Raw genomic sequence first — 20634 nt, 5'->3', positions numbered from 1 at the left:
TCCATTGAAATTCCTGTTTAGGCCGAATAATCGAGATTGTACTGTATGGTCCCATCCTCTCCGCTAGTGTATCCCCTCCACATTCTGTCCCTCTCTAGTTAGGTAGGTGTGTGTGTGCGTGTGCGTGCTTTATGTACACTGCAGGGGAGCATCACGGGGTCAGGCTCTGTGAAAACAACCCCGCCCAACCCACTGAGTAACATGACAGTGTTTTTGTGTTGTTCCTGTGGCTCGTGTACAACTGTGTGCCCTAGCTCTCCATTGTGTCAACCCCCCAACCCAAAATTCCATTCTGCTTGCTAACAAACACCCTGCCCTGTTGCCCCTCCCCTTTCCCATTCACTGCATTAACAGCAAACCAAAGAGCGGGTCAAGCTGTTGATTCAGCTGGCCGATGGCTTTTGCGACAAGGGCCACGCTCATGCGGTGGAGATAAAGAAATGGGTGACGGCCGTGGACAAGCGCTACCGCGACTTCTCCCTCCGCATGGACAAGTACCGCACCTCTTTGGAGAAGGCGCTGGGCATTTCCTCCGACTCCAACAAGGCGGTGTGTACAAGGCTTGTGGAGGGCGTGGGCTTTTTGGATTTTCGTATTTTTGGATGTTCATCCATTGGCCCTGCCTGTCCCCTTCCTCCACAGAGCAAAGACTTGCAGTTGGACATCATCCCAGCCAGTGCCCCAGGGTCAGAGGTCAAGCTGCGTGATGCTGCCCATGAGCTCAATGAGGAGAAGCGGAAGTCGGCCCGCCGGAAAGAGTACGTGTTACTTCGTCACTTGTCTTTGGCACACGTCGAATCCAGAGAGGCCATGGGGTCGGAAATGGTTAACAGCACCACGCTTCCTGTGGTGCATAAATCCAAACCATGGAGTGAGCCAAAATAAGCAGCCAGGGGAGCCCTTTATTTCAGCTGGGAAATGTTTCTCCACTTAAACGTGTGCCGAGACGGTGCCTCTGAACAGCTGCCGGATCTCGCGTTTCAAATTGAATTGCTGCTGTTCAGATGACCATCTGACGTGGCACGATGATGGATGCGAGGGTTACTTGCATTCATCTCCCTCGAATGGCTTCCCCTTAGTTTATTGCTCACCCATCCGTCTCACGGCGTCTGTTCACCACTATAATCTCATTTCCTCTGAACTGTCATATTGGTGATTAATGTGTCGTGATTTATCTGAGCCAAGTGGCATCTCGGTTCCTGTGTTCCGACTGTCACACGGGTGCACTGTGGATCAATGCTCATAGATGTTACGTATGTTATACAGGGAGCTTGATGGCACTGATAAAGACTTCATCTTTTCTGTATTACGGACTCCTAGAGGCCTTCGTTAATCGACTGTTGTTCCTGTAGCTTGTCCTGCACAGAGGTTTTCAGTGTAGAATTTAATTATGTATTAATGTTTGTTTAGTTCAAGGTCTTATAAAAGTAAAGCAGTTCAGGGGGGAGAGGTGGATTTCCATTGTTCTTAGTTCAGCTGCTTTAAGGGCAATCTGTCTGTTATTCATGTGCAGTTATAGCACATTTAAGGACTAAGGAGCCTGTTTCTTGTGGTCAGCACGGTGGCACAGTAAGTAGCGCTGCTGCCTCACAGCGCCTGGGTGGTGCGAGAGAACGTGGGTTCGATCCCCGCTCAGTCTGTGGAGTTTGCCTGTTCTTCCTGTGTCTGCGTGGGTTTTCCCCAGGTGCTCTGGTTTCCTCCTGCAGTCCAAAGACATGCTGTTCAGGTCCCCCCCTAGTGTGTGTGAGTGACAGAGAGAGAGTGTGTTCCACTGATGTATGGATGAGTGACCCATTGTAAGTAGTGTATCTAGCAGTGTAAATCACCTTTGTGAATAAGGTGTCTGGGCTAGTAACACTACATAGTATACATTGTAAGTCGCTTTGGAGGAAAGGGAAAAAGATAAAAATTTTGTTTTAGGACCACATCTTGAATATTTTAGACATGATTGTGTAATGATGCAATAATCCACTTCAGAGGAGTGATGACAAACCCTGGTCCTCAAGGTCAGGTGACTTATAGCCCAAAATGTTGTTTCCATGCAAAGCAATTATGAGCTGAATGGAGAGCAAGCCTTGCAACTCTGGAGTGCCACACCTGGCCTTCCCCAATCCATCGGTGAAGGGTTTGAATGAGAGGGCTCCACAGGCCATGACAGTCACCAATACAATAACAAGTGAAGTGTCTTCATAGCCGCATGATCTGGAGTGTCTCACATTGTTGTCCTTTTTCAGGTTCATAATGGCAGAACTGATTCAGACGGAGAAAGCCTATGTGAGGGACCTCAGGGAGTGCATGGATGTGAGTGCCTCGGTCGCTGGATTTACACAGCTGCGTCTCACATGTCAGCCTCACTCAAATGATGGGCTGCTTCATCAGCAAACGGAGACGTTGTAACCCAGCAGAGAGATAAAATGGGGCACTCGGCATATCAGCCAATTTATGAAGAAAGTAAATGCAACTCCACAATCCCTTATCTGGACCTTGGCGCCAGATGTGTTTCGGAATTCGCAATTTTTCTTCTTTTAGGAAGATAACACAGTGTGTTTGCTGTACGTTGCGTAACACTCCTAACACGGTCAGGGGCTGATCGTGAACCTGTATTCATAAACAATTTCGCTAAATTCTGTTGTATACCTGCTTAGCTACAAGCTACAGAAGCATTTTATTCCAAAGCAGTCCAGATTATTTCCTCATATAAAGCAGTATGCGTACTGACACCACTGCTAATGTAGCTCCTTCTACAAGTTCATCTGTCAGGAGCGCTGGGGGCTGTTTGTATATGAGCCTGTTTGTCATGCTCTCAGACATACCTGTGGGAGATGACTAGCGGCGTAGAGGAAATACCACCGGGCATCGTCAACAAGGAGCACACCATCTTCGGCAATATGCAGGACCTCTACGAGTTCCATCACAAGTGAGTGTGCGTAGGGCCCACTGTACATCTTATTGAACGGCATGCGGCTGTATCCACAGTAAACTGGCACAGAGGGCCAGTAGATGGTTAGAGGGGCTGCAGTAACCGGTTAGAGGCTTGAATCTCACTGCTGCTCCAATACCCTTGATCAAGGTACTTACCCTAAATTGCTCCAGTAAAAATGACATGTAGAAATGAGTAAATCACTAAGTAACTAAGGGTACCAACCAGACACTGTAAGCCATCTTGGACAGAAGCATCACATAAAGAATAGTTAATGTTAAGAGTGAGAGCATGTGTGATCTTCACACATGGTTGGGGTTTTTTTTTTTTTTTTTTTAAACGGCAAGTATCAGTGAGGTGGTCGCACCTATGGGCTTTCCACAGTAAACCAACACAGGATTTACATGGATGTTTAGGATCCACGCTAAACCTACACCACGTCTAGGTCCAGTTGATCTTTTCTCACTACATTTGAGCGCTGGGTCCACCTACATAGCAGTGACTTCAGGATGTGTGAGGGTTATGCTCATTGGTTTCCACTCCTCCTCCGTAGCATATTCCTGAAGGAGCTGGAGAAGTATGAGCAGCTTCCGGAGGACGTGGGCCACTGCTTTGTGACCTGGGTAAGTGTGGGTGTGAGGGGGTGAGTGGCACACCAGGGGGATTACATTATTGCATTAAACCACATTGATTGCAGGTGTTGCTTTGTCGGGAAGCGGCAATTTCTGTCCGTTTTGCTGACACCCCTGCATGTTGCTGTCTGTTTTCAGGCTGATAAGTTCCAGATGTATGTGAACTATTGCAAAAACAAACCAGACTCCACTCAACTCATACTGGAGCACGCTGGGGCCTATTTCGATGTGAGTACAAACAGTGCACTTCTTGTTCCATGGTACCTGAAACCACCCAAGAGGTCAAAGGTTCCTCTCTTCATAGGCAGTGTGGCATTTTCATTTGTAAAGGAAGTCTAAATCCGAACAGTTCAAAACAGTCAGAGGAGTGGATTTTTTTTTGCCTCTATCGAAATCTAAAGGTGTACATCAGTTAGAAACAGTTGTAAAATGTTGTGGTGCATCATTCTGGAAGAAACTGGAGCTGACAAGGTTTTATTTTCTGTAAAACACTGTGCAGCACAGAAGAGCACAAGCAGCAGCAGAATCTTGTACCCAGTGCTTCCAAATGAAGATGTGGTGTTGTGTAACATTTCCACATGTAACAATTTCATTATCTAAGCACGTTTTATTTATGTAAATGAGTGTGAGCCATATCATGTACTAGATAGGTGTGGTTCGACGCCATTTCAGGATGGTCCACATGACATTTCCCATACCGCCACACGGCGCTATACATTGGTGTTTTTATTTTTTATAACACTCTGAAGTGTCATGATACAGTAATCAAAGGCTCCTGACCCTTTTAACTGTGACCTTTGGCCCATCAGTTGCCACAGAGTGACACACACCCGCACTTCATTAATTACAGTTGACCTCTGATCATATGTTTTGTCATGTTGCTGCAGTTCCAGCAGCACATTATGGTTTGCTTAAATGCTATATATTACAGTTGCATCCTATAACATTTTATTACATCTTTGTAACCCTTCCATCTGTGCATTACAGGAGATCCAGCAACGGCACAGACTGGCCAACTCAATCTCCTCATATCTGATTAAGCCAGTGCAGAGAATTACCAAATACCAGCTCCTTCTGAAGGTGTGCTCAACTCTCAGCATGCTATTCTGTTCATCACTGTGGTGCGCTTCTGTTGTAACCTTATGCACTTTCCTTGATCTGACCCAGTACAGTATAATATCCAGCTGCTTAAATCAAACTTTTGACCTGTAGCTGTTAGGCAGGTGCTGTGATGACTACTGTTCTTGTTGCACTCCCATATTAGGAGCTCCTGACATGCTGTGAGGAAGGCAAAGGCGAGATAAAGGACGGCTTGGAGGTCATGCTGAGCGTGCCCAAGCGTGCCAATGATGCCATGCACCTCAGCATGCTGGAAGGTGAGTGCTGCACACTCGTGTTTGCATGATATACAGGAACACATTTACATGTATTCACTTAGCAGATGCTTTTCTCCAAAGCAGCTTACAATGGATACTGTGTAGTGTTACTAGCCCACACACCTTATTCACCAAGGTGATTTACACTGCTACGTACACTACTTACAATGGGTCACTCATCCATACATCAGTGGAACACATACTCTCTGTGTCACTCACACACTATGGGTGAACAGCATGTCTTTGGAGTGTGGGAGGAAACCCATGCAGACACGGGGAGAACATGCAAGCTCCACACAGGCTGAGCGGGGATCAAACCCACGTTCTCTTGCACCACCCAGGCGCTGTGAGACAGCAGCGCTACTAGTTGTGCCACCGTGCTCTTCTGCACACAGCACAGTATCATTGATTCTTCATTTCACATACAGAGACTCTTGGGTTTAAGGCTTTCCTCATTCTCCCCAGGCTTCGACGAGAACATTGAATCGCAGGGCGAGCTCATCCTCCAGGAATCCTTTCAGGTGTGGGACCCCAAGACCCTCATCCGCAAGGGCCGAGAGAGGCACCTCTTCCTCTTTGAGATGTCCCTCGTCTTTAGCAAGGAGGTCAAGGACTCCAACGGGAGAAGCAAGTACATTTACAAGAGCAAGCTGTTCGTAAGTGTCCTCTCAGAGATTAAACTCTCCTCCAGATGAACCCTGCGGTCTCTATCTCTGTTCCGCCTAACAGTTTGTCTTTTTGGCTTCTTAGACTTCTGAGCTCGGAGTCACGGAGCACGTCGAAGGAGACCCCTGCAAATTCGCCCTGTGGGTGGGTCGTACGCCGACGTCGGACAACAAGATTGTCCTGAAGGTAAATTGAGGGCCAGGCTAAAAGCATTGGTCCTCTCTCTGGCTGCATGATTGTATAAGCGCTTACATGTGGGTGACTTGCCAGCTAGCTAGGTGTACAAAGCTAGGTGGTACACACCAAATTGTTTTCCATTCCCTGCAACTTTTGCTTTGTGTCAACAACTTGTTTCATTGATTCCCCCAGCTCGAATGTGCACCTGCTGGCAGCTCTGTTTTTCAAACTTGTGTGTTTCTGAATTTTAAGTGATTAGTGTTAGATAACATGCTGTGCGCCACCTCAACTTGACATTTTCATTCTCCATCCTACAGTGTTTTCATTTCTTCACAAAAGCCTGCCCACATACCTTGGGCAAATATTTTTTTTTATCCAATTTATTTTTTTAAATTACTTTTTCGATACTATTTTCACCACCATCGCTGAAGCTTGTGGAGATGTTAATTTGGGAAAGCATGTTACCCAATTTTGGATAGGCTGATGTTCTTGGCAATAATTCCATCTATCACAAAACTAGCTGAGTGCAGCACTGTCTGTTTTGCACTGTACCTCCTCATGTTCTGCTTTGCTGGCTCTGGCTTTCTGCTCATGCACGACATGCAGTTTCTCTCCTCTGCACGCACTGCTGACGGTGTTTTTAACATGTCACTAGCACCAGTAGGGCAAAAACTGGAGTGAAGGTGTTACATCCTGGCAGCTGGTAGCGTAGTGATTCGAGCTGCCACCTTTGAACCCAAAGGTTGTAGGTTTGAGTCCCACCTCCAGCTGTAATACCCTTGAGCAAGGTACTTACCTTAAAAAATTGCTCCAGTAAAAATTACGCAGCTGTATAAATGGGTAAATTATAGGTACTTAAACACTGTAAGTTGCTTTGGTGAAAAGCATCAGATAAATGATTAAATGTAATGTAGCTTCTGAATGTTCACACCATCTGTAATAAATACTTTTTCTCCCGGGTAATCAAGGGCTTTTTCGAAAAATACATAGTTAGCCCTAGTCTCCTAAAATTTATTTTATGGTATAATTCCTGCAGAGAAAACTAAGATGTGTAACTTTGGATGCTAACAGTAAAACCAGTTTGGTCTTGGGAAAGACATCAGTGTTGTCTGTGCAAGCCATTTGTCATCGTGAATTGTCAACAATATCATCATGATCACAAATAGTGAAATTCTCTATTCTATATTTCAAACTAAGCCAAGTCAGGGAAGCAAATATGGAGCCATGGTGAGTATGCAAATTAAAAGTACAGTTACTAGATAAAATTTATAAAGCAGAAAATGGCCTAAACATTGACTTATCTGCCTGTAATCCCCTCAGGCCTCAAGCATCGAGAATAAACAGGACTGGATCAAGCACATCCGGGAGGTAATTCAGGAACGCACCATCCACCTGAAGGGGGCGCTCAAGGAGCCTATCCACATCCCCAAAGCCACAACCACCAAACACAAGGGCAGGAGGTACGTCTTCAGCCGGTCAGCTTGCTTTCGGAATGCAGCGACTCGGTTTGGGTGTGCTTCTTTTAACTGATGCTATACGCAGCATATTACTGTACCACAGAGTAAAACATGGTGATGGTAACCACTGACTCTGTCTCCAGGGATGGGGAAGACTTGGACAGTCAGGGTGATGGCAGCAGTCAGCCCGACACCATCTCCTTGGCCTCCCGCACTTCCCAAAATACCCTAGACAGTGACAAGGTAAGACCAGTTGCTACAGCTTCGAGGGTTCCCTTAAACTGGTCTTCTGGTCAAAACTTTCTGGAAATATGGGAAAAGAAAATATGTTTTATTCCTGTCGCTCCTCCTTGTGGTGGTGTGCACAACCTGACAAATAATACAATATTAAGTATAGGTGCTGTATCATATGTTAATAAAATACGGTTTTGCAAAACATTATAAATGAAATATATGATATAAATATAATTTTTTATTATTAATTATTGTTATAAATCAGAAAAATATGGACAGTAGTAAAGTCAGGTGACACAAGAACTTAAGCAGATAGTACTGCTGAGCACTGCATTTTACCAAGTCAGTGAGGTGAAGGTGCAGTCCCAGGAGCTGAGTCATTAGTCTGCAGTGAAACTGGGACAGTTTTTGTTTTCTCCTGAGTTCCGGGAGCTCATTCCAGCAGAAAATGTGCACGTTGCAGGAGGGTCGCAGCCATGAGCTCCTGAAGTGGTGCACAATATGGGCAGGAAGGCTGCAGTGAGATATCTGCTGTGGTGTGGGGTGTCGGGCAGCAGCACGTCAGCGTGCTCCCCTCTCAGCTCCAGCCTTACACTGTCTCTCTGACTCAAATAACTGCAGCCTGATAACACCTGTGTCTGTGTGTCCCCCTCCTCGTGGCCCAGCTGTCCGGCGGCTGCGAGCTGACCGTCGTCATCCATGACTTTGCTGCCGGCAACAGCAACGAGCTGACGGTGCGACGCGGACAGACGGTGGAAGTACTGGAGCGGCCCCACGACCGACCTGACTGGTGCCTGGTGCGCACCACTGACCGTTCGCCTGCCCAGGAGGGGCTGGTGCCCTGCACTATGCTCTGTATCGCCCACTCACGCAGCAGCATGGAGATGGAGGGCATCTTCAACCACAAAGGTGTGCAGTGCCGGAGGGAGCTCTCATGTGCAGAACTTGGACACTTAGACACTTCTCGTTGTGGGGGCAACTTGGAGGAGGAGCACCAGGCTGTTCGCTTCACTGAGTGGTGGGCGTAAAGTCAGCATGCTGGCACCTAGAGCGGAGCTACAGATGCTGCATCTGTGCAGTCCCAGATACCAACATTGGTGCATTAGTGATGTAATTGGTGGTAACTGGTGTGCGCACCAATGCTGCAAGGAACTTTAATCAGCATTGAATCAGAAATGGATAAATATAGCGAGTCCTCTAATTTGCTTGCGTGACAAAGACCCCGCAGTTCAGTGCTCAGGTTCACCCCACCAGCTTTGATGAACAAGCTTAGTAAAATGAAACAGCGATATAGCACCCTCTAGAGGGATTCTGTTTCAGAGTGCCATATTTATTTCAAAGTCTTGTTTACTGTGGGGAGTGTACCCTCCCTCTCAGCACGGGGATGAGGTGGGGCAAGGCAACTGCACGTCTGACTCAAACCAGCACCACTGACTGCATCAGTCTGTTCGGGTCTATAGAAGGAAGCCCCGCTCTCTGCAGAGGTTGTCCAAGGAGCAGCTGCTATCTGTAACCTTCCGCTTAGGGTCCCCTGGCTTTGCCCTCTTTGTGCCGACCCCATGGCTGGACCTGCTGGATGTAAGCTCTGGCTCGTGGATCTGGGTATGTGTGTGGGGAACAGGGTTCTCCAACTCCTGCGTCTGTTGACCTCAGATGTGACCACATGTCCTGTCAGGTCGTAGATTGAGGTTGTGATGCATGTCGTCTCTCGGTGCTCTTAGACTTACGTGTGCTCTGTCTTTATTCTGTATTTGTTTGAAGAGATCATTTTCTGCCTCAGTTTGCTATTAGAGTTACGCTCACCTGAGCAATTCAGTGTGGTTTGGGTTACGGGAGATGCTTTCAGCGCTGGACTCGGCTGTAGAAATGCGCCCTGAGCCTCATGTTGTAACGATTGTAGTTAAACACCGATAGGTCTGAAAATGTTGACTCTCCTGCTATGATTTCTTCTGAACCTGGATCAGTGTCTGACACAGAAGTGTCATCCTTACTCCTAAGTGCTGCTGAATCTGTACCGAATCAGTACCACTTGTGACAATTGGATGTTGAGGGTGCGGCCTGCATTTCTATATGTTTCTCATCAGCTTTATAACAGTGATGCATCAGGTGTTTATCTCTTTAAGCAATTGACATTATTAAGATGTTAGTGACGGAGTATATTCTTGATTTAGTTAACCTACAGTTTTTTTTGGGAGTCTGATGTAATGTCTTGAAAGTGAAAGTTAGCTACCGATGTTATTTTTAACACCCTAGCAGCAAAGATCATTCCCAGGGGACAAATGAAGATGCAGGTCACGGAGAAATTGTGGCTTCGTGCTTGGGGATGTGTTTGTGTATCGTTACGAGAGCTTCAGAGAGTTTGCGTTCAGCAGACACCCAAGGAGCCTAGGTCATTATAGCAGACATCAGATCCATATTCTGGTTGTGAGAGTTGCATTGAACCTTGCTGTGGTTTTCCCTGGAGAAGAATCCATCTTGCTGAGGTTTTTTTTTTTTTTTTTTTTTTTTTTCCCCCCCCCTCCCCTCTTCTCCAGCAAGCACCCCCAACCCCATCAATGGTAATACTGTTTTTCAGGAACTGAAAAATGTGTCGTAGACTTGTTTCGTGGAGTGGTGAACACCTAATCACACAACTTGTGACCAGTCTTCCACCCGTTCTCACCATGTTCAGCTCCTAGAGTACATTTGCTTGATAAATGAAACCTTTGTCCCCTTGTCATAGACACTCTGTCGGTGTGCAGCAATGATGCCATAGTACCAGGGTCCTCGGCCACGCTGCAGCCCGGCCACCTGTCCGGTCCCCACAGCTCTCCAGGGGCCAAGCGACCCGGAAACACTCTGCGCAAGTGGCTCACCAGCCCCGTGCGGCGCCTCAGTAGCGGCAAGGCCGACGGCCATGTCAAGAAGCTGGCACACAAGCACAAGAAGAGCCGCGACGTTCGCAAGAGCGCCGACGGAGGCTCCCAGAAAGACTCAGACGATAGTGCCGCCACTCCTCAGGATGAAACCATGGAGGAGGTCCGTCAGTTGCTTTAACACACTTTCTACCTGTATCGCTTACCTGTTTGTGTCTCTCGGTATACAGGCCAAGTTGTTTCTATGCAAACAAGTGTATTTACTCTGTTACCACCTCTAGCTGTCACTCACACCTGATGCTTAACTGTTTGTTACAAAAATTTCTGCTCTTAATTAAGTTTCCTATGTCCAGCTCATGGAGGATTTACAGGCAGAAACAAGCTACCAATAACTGGAGAGAGAGACTGTCAGTGATGTGTCCTGTGATAATACCTTTAGGAATTCTATGAATTTTCCATTTTCTACAGTTTGAATTTAATTATCAATAACTAAGATTACATTCATTGGAACCTCAGTGCATCTAATCATCTTTGCTTTGGCGCTCGTCTCTGTCTCCGCAGTCAGTTCATTTTCAAGGTGCTGTTTCCAGAAGGAGAAAACACTGGTATAATAGAGGTCCAATTTAGCTCTGAGATGAAGAAAAAGCCCTTGAAGGCCATCGTGGTTTTTTGAGCATTTTGTTGTGTAGAAATTAAAATTACGTTGCTGTGAGCTTGGTTTAATCCAGTGTGAAATTGTCCATCTCATTGTGATGCGCTAACGCATCGTCCACAGGTACTGCTGCAAAGAGTGATATCATAGGAGGACGAGGTTCCATGGCTTCGTTTACTCACGTTTCAGTTTCCCCAGCGGGTGCTGAAAATGAATATCAAATAATTATATAAAACAGCTGTGATGTGGGGGGCTTTGTAGATGCGAGCTTGTTGTTGCTGGATGTCTGAGCCAGCAGGAGGCGCTAGGAGAAGCTGGACTTCTGAGGAGTTAACAAGTTAAAATGTATTTCTGTACACTATGGTTCCTGAGAGCGCAGACCTTTAACCTCTGCTGCGATTGGTCTCCTTGCAGAGGGTGCGGAGCGAGGGCCTCAGCAGCGGCACGCTGTCCAAGTCGTCCTCATCTGGGATGCAGAGCTGCGGGGAGGAGGAGGGTGAGGAGGGGGCCGACGCCGTGCCCCTGCCTCCCCCCATGGCTATCCAGCAGCACAGCCTGCTGCAGCCCGACTCACAGGATGATAAGGTGAGGGAGTGTAAGGGACGCATGGGGAAGGGCGAAGGGCCCTTGGCCTACCTTGGAGCGCTGGAGTGGGAACTGTGCAGCTCACTGGGATGAGAACCACACTGCCAGATCAGGCCTGAATCCGTTTGCCTCAGTGCCAAGGGGGAAATAAGCTGTTTGCAGCTTTCATCTCTTTGTAAAATTACTGGTTTAAGAATATGGTTTGTGTTTATCAGTGCAGACCACCGTTTGACACACAGTTCTTATGGGGATGCAAAAAATTTTGTCTGACATTGAACCACAGGGGTCAACAGTTTAAACAGTTGTGTGGATTTCAGATGTTCTCAAATGGACCGTAATTTCCATAACCCTTCCCACATTCCTGATCTGTGCAAATTTTGCTCAGGAGTGACTAGTACAGTATGTTGAAAGCATGAGCGGCAGTTCCGTTCACCTTTAGCACCAAGCAGTAGTGGATTTGTTCTTATTGTGAAGGAATAGACCATTAAATAAACTGTGATTAACCCTCTTTTTTTTTTTCCCTGTGGTCTTAAAATTCATCTTTTCTTTGAAATTCCAAATTTTGTTTTCAGAAGTTGAACTCACAAAAAAAAAACAAAAAAAAAAAAAAGGAGGGTGGCTTCATCATTACCTCATTCGTCACATTGTTTGAACTGCTGCCGTTTCACTTTGGCTTTCGGCTCGAGTCTTGGGCAACACGTGAGCAAAGGAGAGCTGTCTTTGTCTAACCGCAGTAAGCGCGTCCTCCTCCCTGCCTCCAGCAGCGTGACAGATTGTCACACCTCGATCCCTGTGTTGCGCAGGACTCCATCCGAATAATTCCAAATTACTGGATTGCGTCATCCAGAGTGTGTGAAGCCGAGCGCAGGGACACGGGTGAGGTAAACAGTGTGGTCACCCAGCAAGTGATGATTCTCTGACACTAATTTCTTTTCTCTCCTTTGTTTTGTTCTTGACTGTATTGTTTACCTTTAGCATTTTGTTGATTTGTGTCCTGTCTTTGCTTTATCACAGTTTCCATACCTTTCCATATGACTCATCCCCTTTCTTGCTCCTCCTGTTTTCTGTTTGGTCTTTTTTTTTTCCCCCCCCCCCCCCTCTTTCAGCAGTCACCTAGTTTAAGTTTCATGCTTTGCTTTCAATTTTTTTAATTAAATAAACTTTACTCCCATTCCTGTTGAAATTTGCCCTAGAAGTCGCATTCTTGTGTCGCTGATCTCTGAGTAAGAATCCTTAGTGAATCTCCAGATGATAACAAATTCTTTCGGCTGACTTGAAGACAATCCCTTTTAGTTGATCTTCTGACAAAAGTACATTTCCATTAACGCCTCTGAAAACTTTAACTCCAACTTAAGGCTTGATCTGTATGGTGACTCTGCTGAAAAGCATCACCCGCTGCAAGTTGTCAGCCATGCGGTACATTGAGATAAATGTATATTTAATTTAGCAGACACTTTTCTTTAAATCAACGTTCTGTGAAGCAACCTCCTCCTTTTAGACTCCCCACCGAAGAGCATCCCTCCAGCTCTGCTTCAGATCCCTTATATCCACTTAACTCCATCTAGGAGTAACACACTAACGCTGCTTACTCTCCTAAAAGTTAATTTAACTGCACTTTCCCTTTAAGAAAACACCCAAACAGCCCAGTTAAAAAGTCGCTCTTATGTTATGCCCCTAGGTTTTGCGGAAAAACAGTGTTGTCTTTTCTTTTTTGTTGACAAGTGCATCAGTGGGCCTCATTCACCCCTCCACGCGCTTTGGTTGTGAGGCCTGTGTCTGACATGTCCAGGGCACTTTCAGAGTAACAGCCGGCACATGGTACACAAGGTGCCATGCCCACTGGCGCATCGTCATGTGCCTGAGGATCACTCTGATGCTCGCAGCCTTTCCCTCCCCTTCGACCTTCCCACCCGTGTACGTGAACCACCATTCTCCATGCTTGCCTGTAACTGGCACCTAATAGCTGGCGAGGCCACAGAACCGGCCCTATGCCTTCTTATTTGCGGATTGGCAGTGTCCCGAAGGCACCACATTGGTGAGACTTTCTGCAGAATTCTGCCTCGTTGCGATGGACTGTTCTTGCCAGCAGTGCGGAAGCACGGCTTCCCAGCTCCACACCACCACCTGTTTGTCTGCTCACCAGAAAACTAACTCTAATTTTATTGTAAATAAAAGAAACAATAAAGGTAATCTGATTTTATGATCTTTTTTTTAAAAAATCTCATTCATTCCTGAACTGTTTGTTTTTGTTTTTTGTTTTTCTGATCAGAAAAATTTTATGTATTCTTTGAGATGCAGTTTTAAATAATATTGCATAACTCTAATTCTGTCAAATTTGCTGGCATTTTTTTTCAGACTTCTGTATGGTGTTTTTTTTTTTTTTTTTTTTTTTTTTTTTTTTTAAAGCTCTGTTTTTTTTTAGATCTTTGTTTTTCTTAGTAACCTTGTGTTGTTAGACTGCCACCTCATTGAAATCTTAAATTAAATCTTACAATTTATTTGAAACTTCGCAATGTTTTGTAAACTCCTAGTTTTTATTGTATTTTTTTTTTTTATTATGGTAATGCAGAGATTGGGTTTGACATTAGTGCCCCTGAAATATGTAGATCAGAATGGCTCTTTTTATTTTAGTAATGCTTTTCTTTGGCCGAACTCCTTTCATAATCGCAATGAATCCAGCACCTCTCTAATATATATAATTTATATACACACACAGACAAGTAATAATGAAAATGTGTGAAAGGCCTGTAGTAAGGAATATACTCACACACGTCCTCCATCAATCCCTTTAGACATCCTCGAGACTCTCGGTACGGCCCAGCAGCTCAGAGACACCCAGCGCTGCCGAGCTGGTCAGCGCCATCGAGGAGCTCGTCAAAAGCAAAATGGTGAGCTCCGTTTGACTATTAACATCTAACTTGATGTGGCAATTGAAGCTTTTAATTATCTTGTGCTCTGTTACGGCGCATCTTAAACCTCTTATGGTAAATGTGCTGTACCTCTCCCCCGACTCATGGCAGGCCCTGGAGGATCGGCCCAGTTCCCTCTCTGTGGACCAGGGAGATAGCAGCAGCCCCTCCTTCAACCCTTCAGACAACTCCCTCCTGTCCTCCTCCTCGCCCATTGACGAGATGGAGGAGCGCAAAACCGGCTTCCTCAAGCGGAGGCAGTATGTTCCCCAGCATCCGATTTTCACACAGCTTATGTCCTGATTCATTGTTGCATTTAGTATATGTGAGGATAGTGTAGTGGTTAGTCATTGCCTTTTGAAAGAAGTACTTGATTTTGAATCCCTGCTTCTACTGTTCCCTGAATTGATACAGTAAGAATTCAGGAATCAGGCCTTTAAGATACTGTAGCAAAAGAAATAAATGCTGTCTTGCTATCAGAAGCCTGGTTGTTTTTAATGTTGCATCCTGTCCCACCAGCTACGTGCTCCTGGAGCTTGTAGAGACCGAGAGGGACTATGTGAGAGACCTGGGTTTGGTGGTTGAGGTAAGAACTGGCTGTACTGCCTACAGTGTGATGGAACCCCATGTGTTCTCTTGGGTCTAAAAGACAAAGTGGTACCACTAGATTCAGGTGGAATTGCAAAAAAAAAAAATCAGTCGTAATATGATTGTGCAAAAAATATTGTTTTTCAAATGTCATAAAGCACTGGTCTCTTACAGGGCTACATGGCCAGGATGAAGGAGGAAGGAGTGCCAGATGACATGAAGGGAAAGGACAAGATTGTGTTCGGCAACATCCACCAGATCTATGACTGGCACAAAGAGTAAGTGGTGCAGGCAGGCCCTGCGAATACGCATCTCTTATTTTAAAAATGATTACTCTAGATATATCTTTCTTCTGGGTGCTACTCTGTGGTTGATTTGTGGCTTTTCTTTCATATCTTTCTTCCCCCCCCCACTCAGCTTCTTCCTCGGTGAGCTAGAAAAGTGCCTCGAGGACCCTGATAGGCTGGCGCCGTTGTTCGTCAAACACGTGAGTACAGCTTAAAGGGCTCAAAACCACGGACGATACACAAGATTTGTGTACGTTGTTCAATAAGTGAATGTTTTTTCAACAAAATCTTTGTCAACTGATTATTTTTTTAAACTAATCATATAGCTGGATTTAACACTATTTCATCTGTAGTAATGTTCCAGCAATATATATCAGCCTTTTAATTTTCTGTAAAATTAAAGCATTTGGGGACACTGAATATTTCTTTATATTGAATAACGATTTAACTTCTGCATCTGTTTTGCGTGCAGGAGCGAAGGTTGCACATGTACATCGTCTACTGCCAAAACAAGCCCAAGTCAGAGCATATAGTCTCTGAGTACATTGATACATACTTTGAGGTAAGTATCTTCCTATGAAGCACTGTGGGGGAGTGTTACTGGCTAAAACTACCGGTAGTAGTGTTCCTACACATGTTGAAGCTTGGGTCGTTTTCTCATCCGGTTGGTTTACTCAGCCAACCTAGGTGCTCTCTTCAGCCCAACACAGTTGCTTGCCTTACTTAATATGGTCCAGAATCCCAAATTTTCTTGAGAGTAAGGGAGGCTTTTCCCACTCTCCTGTTAGAGTTACAGTTCGGTTTACTGTGATGACTCACTGCCATATTTTGCAGTCTAAGTTTCTAGCTCTATTTAACGCTAAGCTCTGATTGAAGTAATGAATGGAGTTATGGGAAGCTGTGATATAAGGCTCAAACCAGCCCCCAACAATACATCAGATTCTCACATTAGAAGGTCCTAATGCAGGGAGTGCTCTTGGCTTTCTGTGTGTCAGGACCTCAAACAGCGACTGGGCCACCGTCTGCAGATCACCGATTTGCTCATCAAGCCAGTCCAGAGAATCATGAAGTACCAGCTCTTGTTGAAGGTCAGTGGGAGTCTTTAGCCTACTTTGCAATGAATACGTATTAATTACCAAACCTTTCCTACTCTTCTGACATTAAAGTGCATCATGTGTATTAGTTTATTAGTGTAATCTAAATACTGCTTACCTCATGTTTGTGTGGCTAATGTTTTATGTAGTATAATTATACTATTTTTACTCAACTAAAAAGTTTTCCCTTAATTTTTTGGGGATTCAGATTTTGCTGGTGTTGCAGTGTTTATGTTTAATATAACATTCTGCTAATTTGTCACTGGTCACTGATTTTTAGCGTTGGTCATCATTAGTTTTTTATAACTAATTTCAGTTTGGTTCAAGTTTTATCCACACAAATTTATCAAGTCTTCATCGTTTTGAACTATAGTTTACATTTATTCGTTTAGTAGACACTTTTCTCCAAAGCAACATATAACTCAGTAAGTATGTGGATAGGAGATCTGGAGAGCAGTAGCTCCAAAAGTGAGGTATTTTGAAACCGTTCAGAAAAACTCAGCAGTTCAGAGGGAAAGAGGGAAATCATTCCACTGTATGAGACTCAGATCTGCAATAAGTGTTTTTTTATTTTGTTTTCAGGATTTCCTCAAATTTTCCAAAAAAGCTGGTATAGATTCTGCAGAGATGGAAGTAAGCTTGCTTTTTTCCTCAAGATGTGGTACTTTTAGTATGTTCATTAGCTACACTGAGACACTTCCAGTAATTCGGATCTCCTTTATCACTGGTTTGATATATTGAGGTATGAATATTAGCCTGTCTCCAACAGTCTGTTTTGCTCTCTTGGCTTGTGCGTTGCAGAAGGCAGTGGAGGTCATGTGCATCGTACCAAAAAGGTGCAACGACATGATGAATGTGGGGCGACTCCAAGGCTTTGATGTAAGAAATCTGCGAATGTGACAAAAATGTGACTTCAATTGGAATTTTAGTTCAGTGTGAACATGTCCTGACTCCTCAAACACAGCTTGGCCTATGTGTGTTCGTACTCAGTGATATGTGCGGTGATGCTTCTGTCCAAAGAAAAGAGTGGACAGATTTCTAGCATTTTTCAACACTCTGATCTCCGCCTCTAGGGGAAGATCGTAGCCCAGGGCAAGCTCCTCTTGCAGGACACCTTCATGGTGTCAGACCAGGATGGTGGACTCTTAGCCCGCATGAAGGAGAGGCGAGTCTTCCTCTTTGAGCAAATTGTCATCTTCAGTGAGCCCCTGGATAAGAAGAAGGGTTTCTCCATGCCTGGCTTCCTCTATAAAAATAGTATCAAGGTATTGCTGCCCTCTATGGGCTGGGATCCACCTCAGCACATAATTAAATGCGGTGCTGTGTTCCATGAACACTCAGCAATAACATTTTCTAAACAAAAAAAATTCTCTTCTCATACTTCGGGCTGCATAGGTGAGCTGTTTAGGCTTGGAGGAGAATGTGGACGGTGACCCCTGCAAGTTTGCGCTAACATCACGGACCTCCAACAGCAGCACAGACACGTTCATCCTGCACTCCTCCCACCCAGGCGTGCGGGAAGTCTGGGTCCTCCAGATCAGCCAGATCCTGGAGAGCCAGCGCAATTTCCTCAACGGTACCAAGTCCCACAATTTCCTTGTGGCTCTAAGCCTTGCATCCTGCTTTTGAAATGCAATTAGACAAATTCGCTGCTTTTGGCCAAAATATTCTGCTGTTTGTACAGGTGATTCTTAGTACTATTCGTTAAAGTGGTTATTTAAAAAATTTTAGTTTGAAATGTCTGTACTTGTTGGTGCACACTCCCGACTAATGCATTATGTGTTTTTTGCATCATTTCTTTGGTAAGGGGCACTTTTATCCCGAGTATTTTACAAAACTTACAGCTGGACATTTATACATAAGCAGTCATGGAAGTGTGCTGAGCTCAGAAACGCAGCAGGGCCTCTTTCTTGATTTTAGCCAATAATCCTTTAGACACAAGCAAGGTTCTTACCTGCAATAATGCTTCCTGCTTCAGGGTAAGGGTACCTGGATGTTGAGTGTGGTGATGGACATCTTCCTGTTTCCCTGCAGCCCTGACGTCTCCTATTGAGTATCAGCGGAACCACGTTGGCACGGGCGGGTCAGGCGGGCCTAGTAGCAGTGGTTCCGCAGGGGGCTCCCGCTCTCGGCCCTCCCGTATCCCACAGCCATCTCGCCTGCCACAACCCCTCCGCCACCATCCCCCCTCCCTCGTCCCCGGAGCCCCGGAGTCAGAGGGGCTGGACAAGATGTCAGGTACGTCTTCCCACCCACCCACAGGATGCTCCTCCTCCTCTTCTACCCCATCGTGTGAGCCAAGCGAGCCAGACCCGCGCAAGGACATCCCCCGAATGCGGGTGCTGGAGAGCCCATGCAGTATCCGGCAAGCTGAAACCGGCCCAAAGGACCTCCGTGAGGACCCACAGGCCCGCCTCCCCCGAGCTGCTGTTGGCCCCCTGACTTTGTGCAAGCCCCGTCCAGGGGCTGTCTCCCCATTGGCCTCACCCCTGGCCACCCCTGCTCTTGCCAAGGAATTCTTCCCTCCTGGCAGCCCCCAAAAGGGGTCCTCGTTTTGGAGCTCCATGCCGGCTTCCCCTGCCAGCCGGCCGGGCTCCTTCACATTCCCTGGCGAGGCTGATGTACCTGGCCGCCAAGGCCAGCGCCACTCTGCTCACAGCAAGGATGCGGACCGCATGAGTACGTGCTCCTCAGCCAGCGAGCAGTCAGTGCAGTCCACCCAGAGCAATGGGGTAAGAGTCGTGCCCCTTCTTGGCCAAGGCTCCTCTGCAGCACTTTCAGTACTAACTCGAGTCATTGGCCAGCTCCGTTTTATCTTCCTAACTGCTCCTCAAGACCGGGTCTTCTAAACAAGCTGCACATGTCTGCAGCGAATCTTGATTCTTCCAACCTTGAGACTTTAACTGAGTTTCCACTAACTGCGCGAGGCTGCCCATATCTGACCACAGCCACAGCTCAACCACGCTACTAATCTGTAACCGTTGACACGCTTCCTTAGCCTACAGACCTTTATTCCCCAGAGGAACTTGACTCCTGTTCTTTTCTGATCCCTTGCTTCCTCTGTTCTGGCTTCTTAACCTTCTCCAAGAGGAATTACCTTCTTCTCAAGCTGGCTGCTTCTCCACACCATTCTGGCATTTGTGAAAAATGATTTTACTCAAGTGAACTTTTTTAATTTATTTTCTGTGAAATGTCTGATACGATGCAAAGGGACAGACTGACTTTGTGCTTTGCTGTACATATTTCTCTGGGGGGCTCTGGCTCAAACTTCAGCTCCTTTCCCAGTCCTCAGTGCCTTGGCCCCTTTACATCCTCTGTATTGTGTGTCTTCCCAATAACTTTAATTACTTCTTCATTGCACGCTTGGTGATGGCCTCAGCATGTCCAAGATCCTGAGAGAATTATTCTCTTTCTAATCCTTCAAATCTGGCTCTCAAATCTACTTCAAGCCTTTTGCATCTTTCTTGGAGTATAGGATTTTGTCTAGTAAATTTAATGGTGTTAAACGCAGGGTGGATGGCACAACAAATAGCTGGTTTCCCCACTATTCCTTAATCTAATAAGTCCTGAGAAAGTCAGTCTAGCTCGTGACTATTTTGATTGTAGTCAAATGAAATGGCTCACCAGATACCCGTGAAAAATATTCACTAATCTTCGCTGTGTACTAAGTGTGTGCACTTCTGGAAAAGCTCATTTGTGCAGTTATAGTACAGCAGTACAGTACTTTTCTTCACAAGTCCAACAGGTCACATCCCTGATGATTGTTAAATCAGCATAGTCCTTCCATTACACAGGCATAGTGCTTCTGCTTCCTGTGTGTTCCAAGCATCTTGGGTAACCAAGGTTTTGCCCTTTGGACTCTGAAATGTTTTGGATTCAGGAATAAATTAACTCTGATAAATGCCATTGCTGTGACTGTGTATGAATCCCCTACTCTTCTGCAGAGTGAAAGCAGCAGCAGCAGCAACATGTCCACCATGCTGGTGACGCAGGACTACGTGGCGGTGAAAGAGGATGAGATCAACGTGTTCCAAGGGGAGGTGGTCCAGATCCTGGCCAGCAATCAGCAGAGCATGTTTCTGGTGTTCCGTGCCGCCAATGAGCAGAGTCCTGCCGCCGAGGGCTGGATCCCCGGCTATGTGCTGGGCCACACATCCGCCGTCATCCCCGATGCCTCAGACGGAACCATCAAGTAAGGGAGC

General features: G+C 45.9%; 1 protein-coding gene across 3 annotated transcripts in view; it reads left to right on the top strand.

The window, feature by feature from the left end:
- LOC108919298 (triple functional domain protein) overlaps positions 1 to 20634 on the top strand; it is a 91277-nt gene that overhangs the window by 64254 nt on the left and 6389 nt on the right. The window contains exons 23-51 of one of the 3 annotated variants that reach the window (XM_029248058.1): positions 355 to 549; positions 643 to 758; positions 2235 to 2301; positions 2808 to 2917; positions 3474 to 3543; positions 3691 to 3780; positions 4540 to 4632; positions 4817 to 4928; positions 5394 to 5584; positions 5679 to 5780; positions 6969 to 6998; positions 7092 to 7231; positions 7372 to 7471; positions 8128 to 8371; positions 10185 to 10480; positions 11384 to 11554; positions 14347 to 14442; positions 14575 to 14723; positions 14983 to 15049; positions 15226 to 15329; positions 15469 to 15538; positions 15811 to 15900; positions 16334 to 16426; positions 17015 to 17065; positions 17234 to 17311; positions 17506 to 17697; positions 17828 to 18008; positions 18467 to 19164; positions 20377 to 20624. In XM_029248058.1, the coding sequence (XP_029103891.1) occupies positions 355 to 549; positions 643 to 758; positions 2235 to 2301; positions 2808 to 2917; positions 3474 to 3543; positions 3691 to 3780; positions 4540 to 4632; positions 4817 to 4928; positions 5394 to 5584; positions 5679 to 5780; positions 6969 to 6998; positions 7092 to 7231; positions 7372 to 7471; positions 8128 to 8371; positions 10185 to 10480; positions 11384 to 11554; positions 14347 to 14442; positions 14575 to 14723; positions 14983 to 15049; positions 15226 to 15329; positions 15469 to 15538; positions 15811 to 15900; positions 16334 to 16426; positions 17015 to 17065; positions 17234 to 17311; positions 17506 to 17697; positions 17828 to 18008; positions 18467 to 19164; positions 20377 to 20624 (4244 nt within the window). Of the gene's footprint in view, positions 1 to 354; positions 550 to 642; positions 759 to 2234; positions 2302 to 2807; positions 2918 to 3473; positions 3544 to 3690; positions 3781 to 4539; positions 4633 to 4816; positions 4929 to 5393; positions 5585 to 5678; positions 5781 to 6968; positions 6999 to 7091; positions 7232 to 7371; positions 7472 to 8127; positions 8372 to 10184; positions 10481 to 11383; positions 11555 to 14346; positions 14443 to 14574; positions 14724 to 14982; positions 15050 to 15225; positions 15330 to 15468; positions 15539 to 15810; positions 15901 to 16333; positions 16427 to 17014; positions 17066 to 17233; positions 17312 to 17505; positions 17698 to 17827; positions 18009 to 18466; positions 19165 to 20376; positions 20625 to 20634 lie in introns of those variants that run through there. The other 2 variants (XM_029248060.1, XM_029248059.1) reach the window with 2 other exon arrangements.

Source organism: Scleropages formosus, chromosome 23 (assembly GCF_900964775.1).
Source record: "Scleropages formosus chromosome 23, fSclFor1.1, whole genome shotgun sequence".
Classification (NCBI taxonomy): Eukaryota; Metazoa; Chordata; class Actinopteri; order Osteoglossiformes; family Osteoglossidae; genus Scleropages; species Scleropages formosus.
This window is presented reverse-complemented; position numbering and strand designations above follow the sequence as displayed.